The sequence below is a fragment of the Patiria miniata genome, unplaced genomic scaffold, assembly GCF_015706575.1.
Source record: "Patiria miniata isolate m_02_andy unplaced genomic scaffold, ASM1570657v1 HiC_scaffold_26, whole genome shotgun sequence".
Taxonomy (NCBI): Eukaryota; Metazoa; Echinodermata; class Asteroidea; order Valvatida; family Asterinidae; genus Patiria; species Patiria miniata.
Genome location: NW_024037065.1, coordinates 1,829,170 through 1,847,867, shown reverse-complemented (window position 1 = coordinate 1,847,867; position 18,698 = coordinate 1,829,170). Strand labels below are relative to the sequence as shown.

General features: G+C 39.6%; 3 protein-coding genes across 3 annotated transcripts; 1 reads left to right on the top strand and 2 right to left on the bottom strand.

Moving 5' to 3' along the window:
• Positions 1 to 3,054: 3,054 nt before the first annotated feature.
• Positions 3,055 to 5,198, top strand: LOC119733718. Its single transcript, XM_038207101.1, has 3 exons — positions 3,055 to 3,158; positions 3,507 to 4,166; positions 5,186 to 5,198. The coding sequence occupies exons 2-3, from the start codon at positions 3,553 to 3,555 to the stop codon at positions 5,196 to 5,198; spliced, it is 627 nt and encodes a 208-aa protein (XP_038063029.1). The 5' UTR covers positions 3,055 to 3,158; positions 3,507 to 3,552.
• A 75-nt stretch (positions 5,199 to 5,273) lies between these two features.
• Positions 5,274 to 10,294, bottom strand: LOC119733716. The gene is made up of 9 exons (XM_038207100.1): positions 10,236 to 10,294; positions 7,474 to 7,674; positions 7,133 to 7,378; positions 6,913 to 6,989; positions 6,571 to 6,776; positions 6,130 to 6,453; positions 5,866 to 6,025; positions 5,554 to 5,661; positions 5,274 to 5,458 (listed from the first exon to the last, which is right to left on the bottom strand). Exons 1-9 carry the CDS (start codon positions 10,292 to 10,294, stop codon positions 5,274 to 5,276), a joined length of 1,566 nt encoding a protein of 521 aa, XP_038063028.1.
• Positions 10,295 to 13,368: 3,074 nt separating this feature from the next.
• LOC119733651 lies at positions 13,369 to 18,481 on the bottom strand. Its single transcript, XM_038207050.1, has 8 exons — positions 17,024 to 18,481; positions 16,162 to 16,315; positions 15,707 to 16,056; positions 15,295 to 15,549; positions 14,836 to 15,184; positions 14,461 to 14,627; positions 14,005 to 14,344; positions 13,369 to 13,868 (listed from the first exon to the last, which is right to left on the bottom strand). The coding sequence occupies exons 1-8, from the start codon at positions 17,492 to 17,494 to the stop codon at positions 13,516 to 13,518; spliced, it is 2,439 nt and encodes an 812-aa protein (XP_038062978.1). The 5' UTR covers positions 17,495 to 18,481; the 3' UTR covers positions 13,369 to 13,515.
• Between the last annotated feature and the right edge of the window lie 217 nt (positions 18,482 to 18,698).

The following is an 18,698-nucleotide window of genomic DNA, read 5'->3' as shown; positions in this document are numbered from 1 at the left end:
GCTGAAATATGGTCGGTATAATTATCTGTTAAGCAAAGAAAGGGTTATTTAACGTGGCAAACAAAGAATCTTCCAACATTTCCAAAGAGCCGTGAGATTAGACGCCATCTTGTTTTCCTGAGGCTTTGGAAGGAATGTCCTATTATTTATCCAAGGGTAATATTTTCCGGTCAGGTTTGATTAAATAATAATATAATTTTGAAAAGAAATTAAAGCTAATTAGTTTAATTGCGTGGGCCTAGAAGAAATGTTTAGAAAAAAATATTTTAAATGCTTTTCTTTCAATAAATAAATAGGCCCCCCTAGGCTTAAATAAATTAACTTTTGACAGCAGAGGGCGCTCTGTATCATTATTGCAAATGTTGTAATATCTGTCATAAAACTGACATATTTGTAAATATTTGAGCTACATTGAGCTTTTGGTGTCAATAATTGGGGTAAATTTTAAACGTAACGAAATGGTCTTGACAGCAATGGACCGATCCGAATTTGGTCATAAGCCCCGCCCACCTTAGCAACGGCATGGCAACGCCATAAGCTCGGTCAAAGTCAACAAACTTTGTGTGTGTACCGTACGTGCCACGTACATGTAAACCTACGCTATATATAAACATTAACAATGGCGACCGGAAGGAATGTCAGCGGTACTTTAAATCATTTCGGAGAGGAGAAATAGAAAACGGGAGAAACTTAAATTAGAGTACAATTTCCTCAAGAGTGCGTTTGTGCAAGAAGTTCTGTTTGGAGTTTTGAAGGATGGCCAGACAGGGGAAATACTTGGTCGACAAACATGACAGAAGAATGCATGAAATGAAGGTCGGAAGCGGCGTGTCATCGACAAAACACAGCCTAGGCCTAGCCTAGCCCTACAAACATGGCGGTATGTGGCTCTCTTTTAAAATCTGTCTTGTTACTGTCGCCATTACCGCCATGCTCCGGCGCGAGCCGTTAACACCAAGTATCGACTGCCGAAATCCCAGAAAGTTTGACTCCAAATATCTTCCGAAATACATAAGACAGAACCCTTTCACATATACCATCGTGCTCGTGAGATTTTTGTGTTTTATAAATAATGGTCAAACTTATCGAAGTCGTAAATTTGTCCATGTTTGGCGCTTGACAAACTGGGCAAAAATCCGACGTTATGGCATGTATGGTTGGGCGCCGCCATCTTAGTTTCATCTGCTCGTGAGAAGCCGCGGTGCCTAATTATTCATGCATAATTCATAATGACGTCGCACATGTTGATTCGTGCACTGAGACTGCCGAGTCACGCGCTGCACGCGTACATGGCATTTACCGTATACGCGTGACGTCATTATGAATTATGCATGAATAATCGGGCACCTCGGCTTTTCACGAGCAGATGAAACTTTGGCGGCGCCCAACCAACATGTCATAACATTGTCAGAATTTTGCCTAGTTTGTCAAGCGCCATACATGGACAAATGTACAATTTCGGTAAGTTTGACCGTTATTTATAAAACACTAGAATCTCACGAGCACGATGGTATATGTGTAAGGGTTCTGTCTTCTGTATTTCAGAAGATATTTGGAGTCGAACTTTCTCGGATTTCGGCAGTCGACACTTGGTGTTTACGGCTTGCGCCGGAGCATGGCGGTAATGGCGACAGTAACAAGACAGATTTTAAGAGAGCCATACCGCCATGTTTGTAGGGCTAGGCCTAGCCTATCGTAAATTTTTAGCAGGTGAGCCTGAGTTTTGGGAATTACTTTCTTCGTATGTGTCTAAAACAAACTGCATGTGAAAGCATAGAAGAGCCTTCGGATTAGTTGCCACAGTGCTGGATAAAAACTCTGTCACTCAGCCTAACGTTGGTGGTTGGGCCTGTTCGGAAAGGTGATCATGCTGATATGATACTGAGAGCCTTGGCCTAAATATTTTGACAAAACAATGACAATAAATATCCTTTTCCAAGGCTTCGATCTGAGTGAAAAAATCTATGCTAGTGACATGTTAAAACATAACTGTGTACGAGTACGAGAACATTGTTCAAGCCTCAAGGTAACGTCCGGCCTTTTATTTTTTAGAAGACGGAAAATAATTTAATTCGGTTTATCTTTGTAAACCTACAACAGTGTCTGATTTGCATGTTCCACAGCAGCATATTTTGTCCATATTTTTAAAGAATCGTATACAGATGGGACTCACAAAACCGCATTTTATGTCTAAAATACCGTGCGCAGCTCCATAGATCCCATGTGTTTGTATGTACTTTTCACAGCGCATGTGACCGAGTTTGACCGACCTAATGGCGGACACGCCTATGGCAACTGTTGTTAAGTCACCTGACCAAAAGTCGTAATCTGATTGGTCAATGCGCGCTGTATGATTGACAGGCCGGAAGGGTCCATTGATGGTCATGACAGTGCTTGACGATGGTCTTGATGGTTCTTGACGGTGATTAGTATGACCCCATTGGGCCACATACTACATAGGGGACTGACATCATCCCATTTACATGATGTAGGAAAAAATGTTGAACCTTCAGCGTGTGTTCAGGGCTTTTTTTTTTTTTACAAATTTCACCAAATGGGGATCAAATGTAGCGCCGCCATCGGCGGCTCGCGTGAATCTGCCTTATTGAATTGCGTGAGGAAAATTAGTTTCCTGAAGACTTGAACAGCCTGAATCCTGATGTCACTCTTTTTCGGATTTTAATCGGAAAACCAACTTTGAGACTTTTCCAACAAAATTTCTGATTATTTTTTAAGAAAAATATAAAAATAAAAATTTGGACGTTGTAGACCTACATTTTTTTTTCAAAGATTTCTAGACATGTACATGTCAGGATGTGTACAACTAGATTTCCAGATACAGTACATGTATATTTCATACTTTTTAAAGAATATTGTAAATTAATTACTTCAAAATGTAAAACTCCTGCAGTATAATATCGCAGACGTAAATGTACAGGTATAGGAAAGCATATTGTGACCATTGGCATGACCGGTTGCTGCCTATGATATTTAGCCTATATTGCTTTGTGTATGTAGTGTACCGGTACATGTAACAATTTCTCATGAGTTTTAGATTGGGTTAATAAATTGTCCTCCATTTCCCCCACATTTTCAGGTTCCCTTGGTGGAGGTGTGCTGTGCCTGTGGTTTTCTTGTGTGCAATATGTCTGGTCTTGGTAAGTAATGATCACCCTTGTATTTCTTGACCAGCAAGGAACTATTTTGGCAGGGCCAACTCTTCATAATTTTTTTTTTTCAATTACTTTAATTATGAAATCACTGCCAAAACAATGTGGATTTTAGAGAAAATAAAATTAAAAACTTGTCGCCAACAGTTTTTGATTTTGACAACCGCCCAAAAAACAGGGAAAAAAGTTGCATTTTGTAATTAGGACGCTTAATTAATTACTTGGCGCGGACCGATTCCCCTTCTTCTTTTTTGTGTGCGATGTCTCATTCGAAAGCTGATAACAAATACAATATGCTAGAAAATTATCAATTCAACTTGAAAAATTAATTTTCAGGGTGACACACCAACTTAAGCATAGACCAATTCGAAAAGAAGCCGTAATGGATGAGGACGAATATATCCGGAAGGAAAAGCGGCGTGAACAGAAAGCAAAATGGGCCAAGAAGAAAAGAGATGCACTGAGAATTGTTTCTGTCCTAGAAGAAGTGAGGAGAAGGCCACTCTGTGCTGATGCCCCTGGAAACAGTGCTCCCGGCCCCTCAAATCCTGTCAATGATGTATCCAGTCCAGTAAACCTTGATTCATGTGATGGCACTTCTGATGAAGAGGGCAGTACTGATCATGCCGTACATGTGGAGGTCGATGAAGAAACTGTGACCGAGGATGAATTATTTGAGAGACAGTTGCAGGAAATCTTTGGAGACTCTTCCCCTAATCCAACAAACAGAGTTTATAACGCTTCTGAAACAGGAAGTCCTGATGGTAATGCATATAACTACAGCAGCACTTCTGATGAAGATGGTGATAATGAAGAGGGTGATGATGTCACTGCAAAACCTAACGGCAATATTCGCAGTTCCGCGAGCCCTGGTTACGACACTCCTGGTCCCGCGAGCCCTAGTTACGACACTCCCGGTCCCGCGAGCCCTGGTTATGACACTCCCGATCCTGCGAGCCCTGGTTACGACACCTCCTATTTACCTCTTTTACTAATGTATAACAGAGATTTTAACACACAAATAATATTTATTTCACAAATTTATCACAACGAGGATTTTGGCCTCCAAAAATCTCAAAAATTGAATTTTTAATCGTATTGTTGCATTTTTGGCATACAAAAATTTATAGTTTTCCTTGGAAGCACAAATATTTTGTTTAGTTAACAGGCCTATTTTAAGTCAGTTTAGGTCGAGAGGTCATTGCTCGAAATATTTTTTACGGAGATATTCGGGCCGCATCGCGTGCATTTTCGCACTCGCGCTTATTGCTTAAACAGGTGGATTTCATCAGGTGAACGGGGATTTGTCCAAGATCGTCGTAAGTATAGCCGTGGTGCATAAAACCTGCATAAACGCAGACCAAATCATTGTTCCTGACTGTAGCAGCAATAAAATTACTAATTTTTAAACAAAAAACAGACATTTCGATTTTGAGTAGGCCTAAAAAAACATGACAAAACATTGAAAATATTAAACCATTTTATTTGGCCCATCTACCACGTTGTGCTGCCTGTTTCACTAAGGTTATTTATTTTTTTTTGAATTATTATGTATAGGCCTACACGGTAACTACAAAATGTACCAATAAATAATTAATCATCTGTCATGAGCCCACAACGAGAACAAATGTAGGTATTTTGGAGCAGATTAATGTTTACAAGCTGCAGCTGTTTTGGATCGGATGTGGGCTATACACCGCTGGCTAATACATGTATAGGTAGTTATACTCGTCTTACAGTTTATGAAAGGATAGCCAAGTCTTAAATATATTTAATTTCTAAAAAAGACATATTTTCATTATTTTTCTCACACTATACTGACGTTACAAACTTGTTAGGTGCATGAAAAATCCATAGGGGAAAATTCTTGTTGTACATGTACATAAAAATTGTGGACATGGTGGACTACATTTTGAATACACATATATAGAGAATATTATATCCAAACTTGCAAGAAACCTACGATTCAAAAGTGCAATGTGAACGACTTTTCCATTTTCTTCATTCTTCTCCAGGACCTGTGCATAGAGGGCTTGTCTGCACCCAATGAGATGTCATGACTGCCTTTAAGATGGCCAGGTCATCGTTGAATCCACGGATGTCCTACCTGATGTTGTTCAGACGAGCGTGGACTCCTTCTCCACCCTGCTCTCCAAGGAATCCTAAACCAAAACGCCACTGCTTGATGAATGGTATGATATGCTCCACAAGCATATGGAATTTCGGAGGGCAGGAATCTGTTGTAAATTCGACACGGAAATACTGGCAGTAGGATGTGATATCTTCTTCTGCAGTACAAACAAAATATAATTACAAATGTATTGATTGTTGTGGAAAGTGATGCATTATTCAGAAAACCATTTTTTGGGGGGGCATTACTCACCAAGTTTGTTAATGATGTCATCAGTCATGATACTCGCTGAGTTATAAACATTGTGGCATTCAGCGAACCTGGTGAAGAGGCCCTGATACTTCCCAGACAACTCTCGGGCTTTTGGGGTTATCAATGGACAGATCTGTTCTGCAACCCTTACTATCGATTAGGTTAGTTTCTTTATGTTTTCAGGCTGTAATAAAATGGTTCAAAATGATTTTTTTTTTGGTTTCTGTACAACAAGCACATTTCATTGAACAATCAACATTTGTCTTTAATTGATAAAAATGAAAAAGATTTTAAAAAGACATCGTACTTTACAGCACTTGTGTACGTGGTTGCCCACAAAACTTCCTCCGTGGTAGGCCTGTCTGCAAACTCTGATGGTTTTAAGTGTGGTATCTAGTACTCCTGCAATAGGACCTTTCCCTGTCTTCAGTGCAGTGTCCCTTGACTTCCACAATGCCTTCGATTTAGAAAGCTGTAAATGATACGAATTGACAAAGTACATTATTTTCATTATTCGTACAATTTTTTAATCACGCATTAAGCTTTAAAATGATTTAATTTAATATTTGCACTTACTTTTAAGCTATTGGCATGTGCCTCTGCCAACATCTGGACTGCCGGATCGGCTGGTTCTGTTGCCACCGCTAGTGTTGTCATCTGAAGCATCAGAGCCTGGCTGGTATCAGCGATTGCTTTGGCCTGAGCATCTTCACTCCTTGCACTGTGAGTTATCTGAACAAGATTCTTGTAGCTAGATGTGAAGGAATCATCATGATCCTTGATGTCCTGTGCTGATAGTGTTGTGCTTACTTCCATGTCAAGTCTGTGGCAATTATTTTCGAAACTATTGAAGTGTTTCATAAATAACCCAAGACTTATATGCAAGCCGGGAATGCACACCTGTAAAAGAAAAAGGTTTTCGTTTAATATGTTATTGAAGTGAGCACAGTTAATCTTACTACAGTATAAGCTTTTACATGTAATCTTTGCTTACTTGTGAAAGTGATTCAAGCTTACCTGTGAAAGTGGCACACTCATAAGTGGTTCACGAATCACATTGTGGAAGTTTTTAGCTTTTGCTGGGATGCCGCCTTTTGACCTGAATTCATCCAGTGATCTCTTCATGCTCTCAAGACTTCTTGGCTCACAATTCTTGGTGCGCATTTGGAGGGGGAGTCGCATATCTGAATATTGCATCGTACACCACAAGCAGCAGTGTCTCCCTGCAAGTGTTCACAATATTTTCAAACATAACAAAGTTGTGTCAAAAGGTTGTTTAAAGTGGGGTTTTTTTTGGGGGGGGGAATCAGTGACAGTATCAACAGTTAAGGATACAATATACAACATGTTAAAACATACCAGTAGGCCCAGTTAAGCCGTATATTTTGCAAAAGTATTTGTAGTCGCCGAAGACGAACAATTTGAATTTGCGACCCCTGTAAATGAGAGAGGTATATCATGTAAGTTAGGGAAAGGACATAAATACGCATGTAAAATTTTGTTATACATGTATTCTGTATTTACAAAATTAACATTTCTCCTTTGTTTATTCAGATGCAAACAAAACTACAAGGTATACCTCCACTGAGATGACATCAGCTGAACCACCTGCTCACGGAAGTGCATCAGCCCCAAGTCCATGTTGAACTGGCTGTCAGTGGCCTCAAAGGCACAAACAACTATTGTGTGCTGAGGAGAGTTTGGGTGCTGGAGGTTCGCCATTTGGAACATTTGCTTAAAGATTTTCCCACCTTTATCACCTCCCAGCTTGAGCCAGATCTCGTCTGCTGGTATGAGACCATCGTGCCACGTTAACTGGTCAGTCCTGAAGAGTAACAAAGGGTTTACTGTATAGTATCAGTGTATAATTTATAACCCCTCAAAGAATAAAGCTGGGTAAGAGACAAAAGTGGAACTCACTTGTCATATGCATCTAGTTGTTGATGCACCTTGTGTACAAGTGGTACACAAGGTGTGCTCTTGATTATGGACCCTCCGGTGTCTTCATCGGTGTGCTTCATCTGATGATACTCGGCCAGAACATTATTGTCGATGATTGCTTTCTGTAGTGCCCTCATCTTGTGTTCACTTGCCGTCTTTATACCATACTGGACAAGCCACCTGCAAAAGGGGTTATAAAACACAATTACTATGGATTCAAATATTTGCAGAAAGCATTTTGAATTTAAATCATGATCCATGGAGTCCATTTATTTTAAAAAAGCAAATAGAAGTACCTTTTAAGTTTTCTGTTTTTGGTCCATGAAAATCCAGGATAATTTTTCAGTGATAGCGCTTGGTTGTCTTGAACTGGTGATACTGATGGGCCTTCAATTTTTTCGATGCCGGATCATCCAAGGATTTTCTCAGTTGTTTCAAAAAGTCGCTTCCTGCGCTTATAGGTTGAAGTGGATGCCGCAGTGGTCTCCACCCGAGCACGAGGAACACATATTGTTGTCAGTGACTAGTACATGTACACATAAATGACACTGACAGAAAAACTTTACTTTAGGTGTATTAATCCCAAAAAGTATTAATCCCAATAAGTAGCTATTAAATTAAGCTAAAGCTTTACGTCAAATGGCCCCAGTACTTAAAATTATGTACATAAATATATTCTATTTCAAATATGCATGTAAATAGCCAAATGGATATTGCACCTATTTAAAAATATGGTAGTTATTCCCTTTTTAAAAGCAATGAACATAATCAAGTTATTCTAGATTTTAAAATACATTTGTTTTTGTATGTAAAATATTTTGATTTATGCATTAGTCTTAATAATGTCAGGAACTGTGATGTTCCTGGAGGGGGGTGACTACGGTAGCTCATCACCATGCTTGGGTGAAGAATTGCTTCTCCGAGGACCAACCAGTAATTGACACTCTCTTGGGTTTTCTTCAACAGTACGTGGTTTAATCGTGGTCAGTAGATAAGTCTCCATACAACCAAGATACAAGGAAAAAAACCTAATAAAAGTACAAAAATATAGGCAAGAGTTGGAGATATAATTACACCCGTGTACATGTAAAAGCTCTAATACAGTTACATTACTACAAATAAAATAGATTTTGCTCCTTCACTTACCCAACGCCAGGTGAGAAAATAACTTCTCGGCTTCTGCCTCGAGTAAGTTATAGCATGGTTATAGCAGCGGTCACTGTCTATAAAAACCCTGTATTGAAATAATAACATTTACACATATATGATAGGAGAGAACATTTAAACCCTGTATTTATGCTTTGCACATATAGCTTATGTCAATTATCTCCCTTTTGACGGTGTCAATTGTAAGTGTAATACAAGTAATGCTCTTGCACCGTACGACAGACGGCAAAGGTCCGGTCGTTATGGAAACAAGGTCACAGGTCAACTTCGAGACACACACGATGCGTATCTCACGTACGTGCATAGCAGCACACATTCGTGACATTAGGCCCTAGTCCGAAAATTTGGGACTCTCATACTGTGTATGAGAGTCCCAAAACTTAAGGTATCCATATCGTGCAAAAGTTGGTGCCGAGTAAAAAAAACCATGTGCAAGCTTCTTACTCACTACAGTTTCCTCAACGTTCCCCGAAACCTCTGCCTTGCCAAGTTGCTGTTTTGAGCATTCTATCACGGGAAATTCAGCTGATAATTGTAGTTTTGCAGAGAGTTATCGACATTCAAAGGCCAGACTAACGTTTATGTGTGCCGCATAGCATTGTAAATACCACGTGACATAACACTCCTCAGCTGAAAAAAATTCATGATGAAACAGCGCCCTCTGTTGATACATCTACACATTTACTTAAGAAATAATTCCCTCGGAGTTGCGAATATGCTACGGTGGCCCCAAATCAACATTGCAATTAAAGTGAAGTCAAGTATGTGAACGATTTGCTGGGCGAGGTTTCGTGAATAATGCAATGCATTGTAGTGTTCGATCGTAACTCTCATTTGTATTTTCCTTTGGCATTCCAGTGTATTTTTTTACAAGTCATAGTACACCATCATGTTCTCTCATGAAGATGTAAGACGTGCTTTTGCTCACCTGAATGGCAAACACAAATTTGATTTCAACGAGCTAAAATATGAGCAGGTTGAGGTAATATGCCATGTTTTAAATGGGCATGACGTGTTTTCGGTATTACCGACAGGATACGGTAAAAGCGCCTGTTTTTATTTGCCGGCTCTGCTTTTGGACAAGGTAAGTGTTTAAGGATTATCTTCAATTGCTCTGTTAATCCCGTATGCATAATACTATGTGAGCAAATTAAACTTAAATGGAAAACATTAATGCTTAATTTTGTTTTATCTGTCTTTATTTGTTCGTCCATCTTTAGGACTTTTCTGTGATGAGTGATGACATTTAACATACTTAACATGTAGTTTTAAACGGAATATACACGGTGTATAATATATATATTTGTACAAGTGCAAATGCAAACTAGCCACGGTGTCACTGCTCTGGATTTTTACTTTACAAAACTGGAACAAGTTAGCTTTATAGAAGACACCTAGTTCAATACTTAACCAATTTATAATTTCAATATTTCAAATATGAAGTCCTTCAACTTCCTGTACAATATTTAAGAAAGATTTAAATTCTAACTCATTGAGACAACCTTCACGTTCAATGCTTCCAATTTCCCCTCCATGTTCATTTATTTGGGTCATTGTTTTTGTTTGATGTTTACCGAATGCAGCTCAATGGTGGACACCACACCAGTCTGGTTATAACTCCTTTGAATGCCATAATGGAGGACCATACGGTGTACTTAAGAAAGCACGACGTTTCCGTTCACAACATTTATAATGGTGCTAACTATGGTGAGTACTTATGAAATTGCAAAGTTACATATCATAAACTCAATTTACAACTGGTATGAAATGAAATAAAAATAATAACTGTAGTCATATACGTTTACGCCTATTTCTCTCCAGACAAAGACGCAGCAAACGCCAGTGTCATCTTGGCGTCACCAGAAGCTATACTGCAAACCTCGTGGAGGCACTTACTAAAAGACAAACATATTTAATTGGTGACATATGATGAAGCCCACTGTATTTCGGAATGGTAATAATACAATTAGTGCATTAACTGGATTCAGAATTAAACAAGAATACATACATTTTGTTAACATCAAATAGGACGCTATATACAATTTATAAAAATGCACTGTTCATATTTCTTTTATGAACAATAATAGTTTACTGCAATTGCTGTCGTTACCAAATATTACGAGTGGTTTTAATAGACCTTCAGAATTACAATCTTATAATGACGTCATCAAGTCATGTTTGCATGTTTTTATTATACATTTCGTGTTGTACCGATACACAGGGGACTGGAATTCAGACCCGATTACAGGAGGGTTGCCATCTTGCCCAGCTTGATCGACTCCCCCACACTGGCATTAACAGCTACAGCTTCACCAGAAATCAAGGATGACGTATACAAGGTCCTTTCTTTGAAACGCAATACAGTGGTCGTTTCTGTCTCGCCTGATAGGTGAAGTTTCTGTTAATATGATTATTCCAATTGACTTGTTTATGGGTTTTTTGGTAACAATTGAAAACAAAATTGATTAAAACATGGGTATAATGAAATTATGCATTTCAATATGACGCAGATAATAGTCATAAGAATATAATTTGCCAAAAACGTTAGTTGCAGATAACACTAATAATCGTTTTATTGAATTTTAGTGGCCTTTTTTTTTTTCAATTATTGTTTTCCCACGTTCAGATTGTTAAATGAATTATATTTACATTTTCCATGCACAGACCTAATGTGTATCTATGCGGCAGCCATACAACGGAAAAATATGAAGATCATCTTCAGTGGCTGCTGGATGACGTAAAAGCGCATGGATACGGGATGAAAAAAACCCTAATATTTGTAAATTCAATGAAAGTGTGTTTTAATATTTTCATGTGGGGCTCCAAGTACATCCAGGCAAATACAAATTTGAAATTGTCAAAGGCGGACCGAATAATGGAAATGTTCCATGCCACAACCGACGTGGATACCAGGCATAGGATATTGATGAACTTCAAAAGTTCCGATTCCAAGCTTAGAATTATAGTATGTACAATAGCCTTTGGCATGGGTGTAGAAATCAAGGACGTACGAATTGTTGTTCACTGGGGCATCCCACACACAACAATGGCTTACTGGCAGCAGGCCGGTAGGTGTGCTCGCGATGGGCGAAAGGGCATTTCAATATCATACGTATTTCCCCGCAGTTTAACAACTTGCAAATCTGCTACTCTTAAAACGATTTTCAGTGAAAGAAACTGTGTTAGGTGGCACATCCTGAAGGAAATTTCTATAGATGAACTGCCTCACAACAAGAAGCGGAGTTGTGCAGGTTTATGCTCTGGCATTTGTGACTGCGAGCATTGTCGATGCTGTTTCAACTGCAGAAAGATTTGTAAATGTCCTGCAAAGATTTGTAGCATAAATGATATCATTAATGCACTGCAATAGGCCTAAGTGAATAAATCTGACTCCTGAGAGAAACTTCTATCAGAGTTACACTTGTTGTCTTTACTGTTTAAACATCCGATGTAGGTATTGACGAGTTTTTAAGCTTGGTCACTTGAATTAAGGGGTTGGGGACAGAGGAAGAATAGGCAAAACGTATACGCATAAAAAAAATTGTATTCAAATAAAAAGTGTTTCCATTTGCCCAAAGTTCAAACCACTTTTTACAAAATTGAACCTCTCAGCGACAACCACTACTACTGGAAAGCATTCATCCTATAATCTTATATCTCTAATAGACATGAAAACTACGACGCCAATTGGTTATGTGGCACTGCTCATGTCACGTGACTCACACGATATGCGCTGACAGGCATCTGCCAATTATGGGCGGGGCGTGCATTTAGGGGTGCAGACCAGTGAGTCGGTCCGAAATTGCCTACGCCGGCCAAATTTCACGATTGGCATGTCCTCGAAATCTTCAGTATTTGAGCATGCTGTGGGCCATGAACAAGAGGCTTTGACAAAATATGAGTGGGAGCCGTGCACAGGACTGTGAGCTTGTACTCCGTTAAATTTGCATGAAATTAGGGCCCTAAAAGCGCTCTATTTTGCAATGGAGTGTAGGCATCGTTTTTCAACATGGCGATTGGCTTCAGGACTATTTAAAGGGGTGATCTTCTTCAGATGGAAATTTCTCCTCAAAGTTATCAGTTGACCACCCCCCCCCCTGTAAATTGAGAATAAAATGAAAGATGATGAAATAAAATTTAATTTGACATGGATCTCTAACACCTTGGAGAGTTGTGAGTATTTTTCCCGAATTTCTGAAGTGGGAGCATTTATCATTGAGGTCGATGGAAGTTTATTTACTGGTCTGCAACCTTAGCAAAGTTGCCGAAATTACGGCACATAACCATTGGCAGTGTTGTATTCCAGTATACCGAGTACTGCGGAGTACTTAGGTTGCTGAATACGAGAACTAGTACTTATACCTCCGAGTACAAGAACGGGTCTACGAGTACGAGTGCGAGTATTGTACTTCCGAGGGGGTGTACAAGTACTTGTATTTCCGAATACAGCCATACGGCAAATGGTTCGTTGTGCGCAATTGGCCTTGGCCCAGTCAGACCGATACAGACCCACACGCGGCTGGCTGTTAATATGTATGTCCGGACGTGCACAAAGGAGAATCAGGAAACTTAGGTTTCTCAGCAAGCCAATGAACCATTTCGAACTGAAAGTATCGAGGGCCGTGGTATATAGTCAAGATACATGTTGACCATTTTCCCCCGAGAACTCCTATTAACTCAGAGTACGAGTACTTTGACATTCGAGTACTAGTACGAATACTCCAAAATAGGACTCGAGTAGTACTACCAGTACTACAACACTGTGACCATTGGAAACGTTAGGGTGCAGAGTACACAAATAATTATACACTACGAGAATGGACACACGCCCCAATAAAATGAGGGAGACATTTATTATTGATTAAGAGATTCTACAAGATGACTCCTGTCTGCCATGCTCTCTGTTAATTTGTTGAGTTTAGCCTTCAACTTGGCAGGCTCTTCCAAAGGAGGTCGCTGGTGTTGAAACTGTGGAAAGGAGTCATGGGCCCTTCCAGGGATGTTGTCGAATGAGTTGTAGTCCAGTACCATTTTGATGAGTGCTTGGGTGTCTGTTGTTCTGTCTGGTGATGATGTGGCTGACTGGGGACTTCTGGTTGAAGTCAACTCATCATACAGATTGGACAGTGACTGTCCAATGCCGATGATTTTGCTATGCCTATTTATTGTTGCGGATGTCAGCTTCCCACGACTTACACGTACATTTTCTGAAGAAAAAAATAAGGGTAATCGGAGTTTAAAGTAACATATAAAATTAGATAGATAAACAACAATATTATCAGTTTATTTTTGTCAGTAATGAATGAATATTTAATTCAAATCAAACCACAAATCATTGCCTACCTTTGTAGGTTTTGTTCAGCATCTCCATCTGGAGGTCCATGGCAATATTCCTGCCAGGGCATCCAGATGGATTGACGGTCCTATTCCACACCAGTGTCTTTGCAATCCTGTCAGAAAAGGCCCCATTTACTCCCATGAGTAATCGGTGGGCCAATACCATGTACTTGTTGTGGGTTCCCGTGAGGAACGTAACTAGATCTGACTTCCAATGTGCGATCATTCGGTTGCCGTCGTTTTGGCGAATCGCATCTCTTCGAATGAGGAAGTTGAGGCCATGGAAAATGACACTTTTGTTGTACTCGCGCACTCGGTCGATTTTGGCTTGTTCGTTTGTCTTTGTCTGTGAGATGAATCATTAAAAACGCTATAATTTTTATATATATCATCTTTAAAAGAATATTAAACAAGATAAATGAATGTCGATATGATATAGATCGCATATTAGGTTTTAGTTACCTCTCTTTTACAACTTTTCTTCTTCTTGTGCGATGATGCACGACGACACTCTGTGGAACAATACCACTTTCCTTTTGGGACTCTGTCCTCAGGAATGCCTACACACTGTAGATGGAACCACGATCCTTCCTGGCAATGTGTGTTGTCACAACAGATCATAGTTGTTTCTGTAAAATAATTGACATGCATACTGAAAATGAATAAATAAATAAATAAAAAGTAGGTGTGCTAAAGAGAATTTCATTTCTGATTCAATGTACTCTATTGTAAAATGTAATTGTTCCAATGAATCATTAAGGGGAAACTGAAATATACTAAAATAATTTTTGTGTGCTTGAGTTTTGAATCTTAATAAGTTACTTTAATTAAAATTACCATCTACGTAGTCTTTGCAAACACAGTAAGGGGAGTGGAGGATGTTTGCTGCCTGGCTGGGCAGGAAGACATCGTCGACTATTTGACGGGATATGGACGTTACATATTGGACTTGGTCTTCTTTTGAGGAGGGGATGTCCAGAGGCTGATGAGAATGTTGGGATCCGACTAGATGTAGAGCGTACGCTGCTATAAAACCGTGTGTGGCGAATTCCAAAAACTCGGCATTGAAGTTGTAACTCTTCTTGACCGTGGCAGTGACATTGTGGTGGCCAAACACATTTCTGAGGTGGAATAATGTCATCTTGTCTTTGCCGCTGGTTGAGTTGTATAAGTGGTTGTAAATGTCCTGGGATAAAAAAAGATATATCAAAATTATATCTTAATAATTATTTTGAGCTGGAAAATCATAAGTTCGGGGGATTGTATTTTAACCGTATAGAATTATCAATAAGTTACCTGTAAAATGATGACTTGCTTGTGCCACTCTTGCACACAGGGTTGCAAACCCGTGAGTTGGGCCCATTGAGTCGCTCCATTGATGCGCGCATTTTGGGCATCCTTGACTCTTTCACAGCTTAACCCGTCTCCGTGGAGGATCAGGGTGCCTGGACCATCACGCTCGTTGCGTGGCACATACTTGTGGAGAGTGTCCAGAATTTCGATCATCTCGTCAGTCTTACTTTCATCCTTCTCGATTACTCCGAGGGGTACCTGGATGATTGAAAGTTGAAAATGAAGAATACCCTAATGTTATTTATATATATTTTGTTAAAATATCTCAACATTGCTATTCCATTTCATCACCAAACATCAGCAGCTTAAATACAAATTAATAATTGTTGGTTTTGCCTAAAAAATCGAACGTTACCATGTCGCTTTGCTTGGATGACTCCTCGCTATATTGGTGTACGATATCCCACTCGTTCTTGAGGTGACGTAGGGGGGTGATTTCCTGGCAAAGGATTCTTGATGTTATTATCACCATTTCATCTCTCAGCATGCACTCTTCCTGCGAACTCGGGAGAAGGTGTGAAACTGGAATACCTCTGATGGTGTCACTGTCGGGTTTGTCATTTGACAGGTCGGTGGTAGGTATCCTATCCCTGCTCGCATACATTTGAGTGAGATTTAGCTGCCGGTTTTGACGCTGTTTTGATTGGTGGCGAGCTGTTATGAAATGGTTTACGTTGTCAAAGCACAGCGAGTATCCCAGGGGTTCTATGAAGACAATTGAAAATGAAAAATATTCACAATTATTCATGATCTTTTCTGACTTCCATGCACCTTATTTTAATAGCCTCATCAAGTTCTTGTCATGCATACCCTTTTCCGTCCAAAATTCTCCTCTGTCGAACCTTGTCAAGGCATTTTTCCAACCTTGGAGTTTCTCATCATGATTGTTTGTTATTCTGTCAACTGCTTTTCTTGCTCCCGTGACACCAACGCACCAGCTCAAGTGATTGAAGCGGGTGAATACCTGTAAAGATATAAAGCGAAACGATTTACGATTAACCCTAAAAGGGCCGGGCGGAATCCCGCATTTAAGCCCGGTTCATAATTCATGCGAAAGCAAATATAATGCGTAGCGAATTTGACGTCAGGAAACAGTCGCTGCGAAATTCGCCCGAGTTGAAATGCGTTCAACTTTTGCGAAATCGCAGCGCGAATACTTGCCGTGACGTCACAGATTTCGCATTCGCTTTCGCATACAGTATGAACCGGACTTTAGTACTTTTTAGCCGCAAGCCTTGCGCATCTTTTGACACCAAAAATATAAGAAATCGGACCAGGGGTTGTCGCGCAGCGAAAATTAAAAAAAAAAAAAAAAATTCCCATTATACGCTGTGTACACAGACCAGAATTACCATTCGTACTTATGAATAATTAATTAGTCATAATTCCAAAACCCTTTGACCTATAGTCATGAAATTTCTCGGGTATGTTCATGGCTCTCCATGATGCATGTATCGAGTTAAAAAAAAAATTCGGCACTCGATGGCCGAGATCATACGGGGGCGGAATCGCCCCCCCCCCCCCCGGCTGAGAGATGGTCAAAATAACCCGGCCCTTTTGGTTAAGTGCTTTTGTCATCGTTCATCCGTCCGTCCGTATTAATTGATTGATCGATTGGTTGTGTATAGACATTATCTATTTATAAGAACAATTTGCACAATATATGTTTTACCTTTCTTTTGCAACCAGCCATCCACATTTGGATTCCATTGAGGGTCTGCAACTGGCAGCACTTGCGTGGTCTTCGGAAGTGGCCAAGCATGCTCGCAATGGTTCCAACCATGGCTGTCCTCTGCTTGTCTGTTTTCTTCTTACTCTTCATGACACATCCTTGCAGGGCAGCAAGGAGAGCCGGACATTCTGTTGCGAGGTTTTGCTCAATCTCCTCAAAATTATATGCCTTCAAGTCGGGAAGATTAAGGCTGGAGTCACACAAAGCAGAGCCACCATCATTTAAAACAAACTGGAAACTTTTGTGCACTTCATCTCTGATTAGTCTAAAAAAATCAGACTTTGCTCTATTACTGCTGCTGATAAGTTCTTTAAAGCCAGAATAATACCTTGACCTTTGAATAGACCTCACAGCTTTGGTCTTGGCAGACATTCGACGAGAAGTCTGTAATGATATAAATGATAAACACATTGAATAATTCAACACTGCATAATTTTTTCAATACGAGCCCCTTGTCACTCATCTCCACGTATTCTCCACATTCATTTCGTATAAACACTTTTGTGCGTATAATTTCAAATAGAGAACTTTAAACCCGGTTGGCTTCTGGCTTATATGAAATTATGTAAGGTACTGATGACTTTAAATAAAATAAGGTTGTGTACAGTTGGAAGAGTCTAACTTTCCTAATTCTGGCCGAAATAAGTGCATGTTAATAAAAACAATCATTATTAAGAAGTAATGACAGCATTGACTTTCACAGGATTATGTACATTTGTACTTGACTAGTATGGGTTGAGGGCTTATCCAAATCTTACCTGCGCCATGATGTTGGAATGAAGTGTGGTATGTGGAATGCAAACACGCCCAAGAAGTCAGTTATGCATAAATGACCGCGCATGAATAATTATACGAGAACTCTGTCTTACTGCCGGTACTCTACATTATACGAACGCTAAAACATTTCACAATGTTCATGAGATGTGTATAAATAATAATTTGTTCGTATTTAGGAATTATCAATTTTCACAATTTTTCAATAAAGATAACCAATATCTAAGGAAAACACCATCCCATTACGATTTTTTTTTCATCTTTTATTTGCAAAACCAATCCATGATTTCCTACGGCCACCGTATCATCCATTGTATTTTAACGTTATATGTTCAACAGAGGGCGCTATGTTCTTTTGGCCATCGGATAAAAAATGCGTAGGCTGCAAGGTACTCGCTGAGTTTTACCCACAATGCAGTACGAATGACACGACCTTTGACAGAACGTGCAGAAAGACGAGGGTGAACTTCTTGCTGCCAATAACATACTTAAAAATTGGATTTAAGGTCTAAAATTTCGCAGGCGACATGCTTGTAGCTACAACATATTGATGTACGTGGTGTGTGGGTGTTAATTAGCCGAACGGTGAGTAAAAAAACGTCAGTAGAAATTTTGCACGTTTTCATGCACCTACGGTCCCAGTCTGATTAGGCCCCAAAGCCAAACTACAAATAACATGAAGAAATGTGTTTTATTTCTCTATGCCTTGCTCTAAACTTATACCCAGTGACTTCTAGGTATCCTACATACATTAATGATTGCCCTTACTAACTGTTAATCAACCCAAAAGATGATAAAACGAAATATTTACCAAGGCGATCTTGCTCCCAACTCGTCATGA

Coding starts and splice junctions, on each gene's coding strand:
- LOC119733651 (XM_038207050.1), bottom strand. CDS start 17,494: ATGTGTTTATCATTTATATCATTACAGACTTCTCGTCGAATGTCTGCC. Junction 15,185..15,294: donor AGCAAGTCATCATTTTACAG/GTAACTTATTGA, acceptor TTTTTATCCCAG/GACATTTACAACCACTTATA. Junction 14,345..14,460: donor AGAAAAGTTGTAAAAGAGAG/GTAACTAAAACC, acceptor TTCATCTCACAG/ACAAAGACAAACGAACAAGC.
- LOC119733718 (XM_038207101.1), top strand. CDS start 3,553: ATGGATGAGGACGAATATATCCGGAAGGAAAAGCGGCGTGAACAGAAA.
- LOC119733716 (XM_038207100.1), bottom strand. CDS start 10,294: ATGGCATTCAAAGGAGTTATAACCAGACTGGTGTGGTGTCCACCATTG. Junction 6,777..6,912: donor CGGCTTAACTGGGCCTACTG/GTATGTTTTAAC, acceptor GAACACTTGCAG/GGAGACACTGCTGCTTGTGG. Junction 6,026..6,129: donor CACATGCCAATAGCTTAAAA/GTAAGTGCAAAT, acceptor TATCATTTACAG/CTTTCTAAATCGAAGGCATT.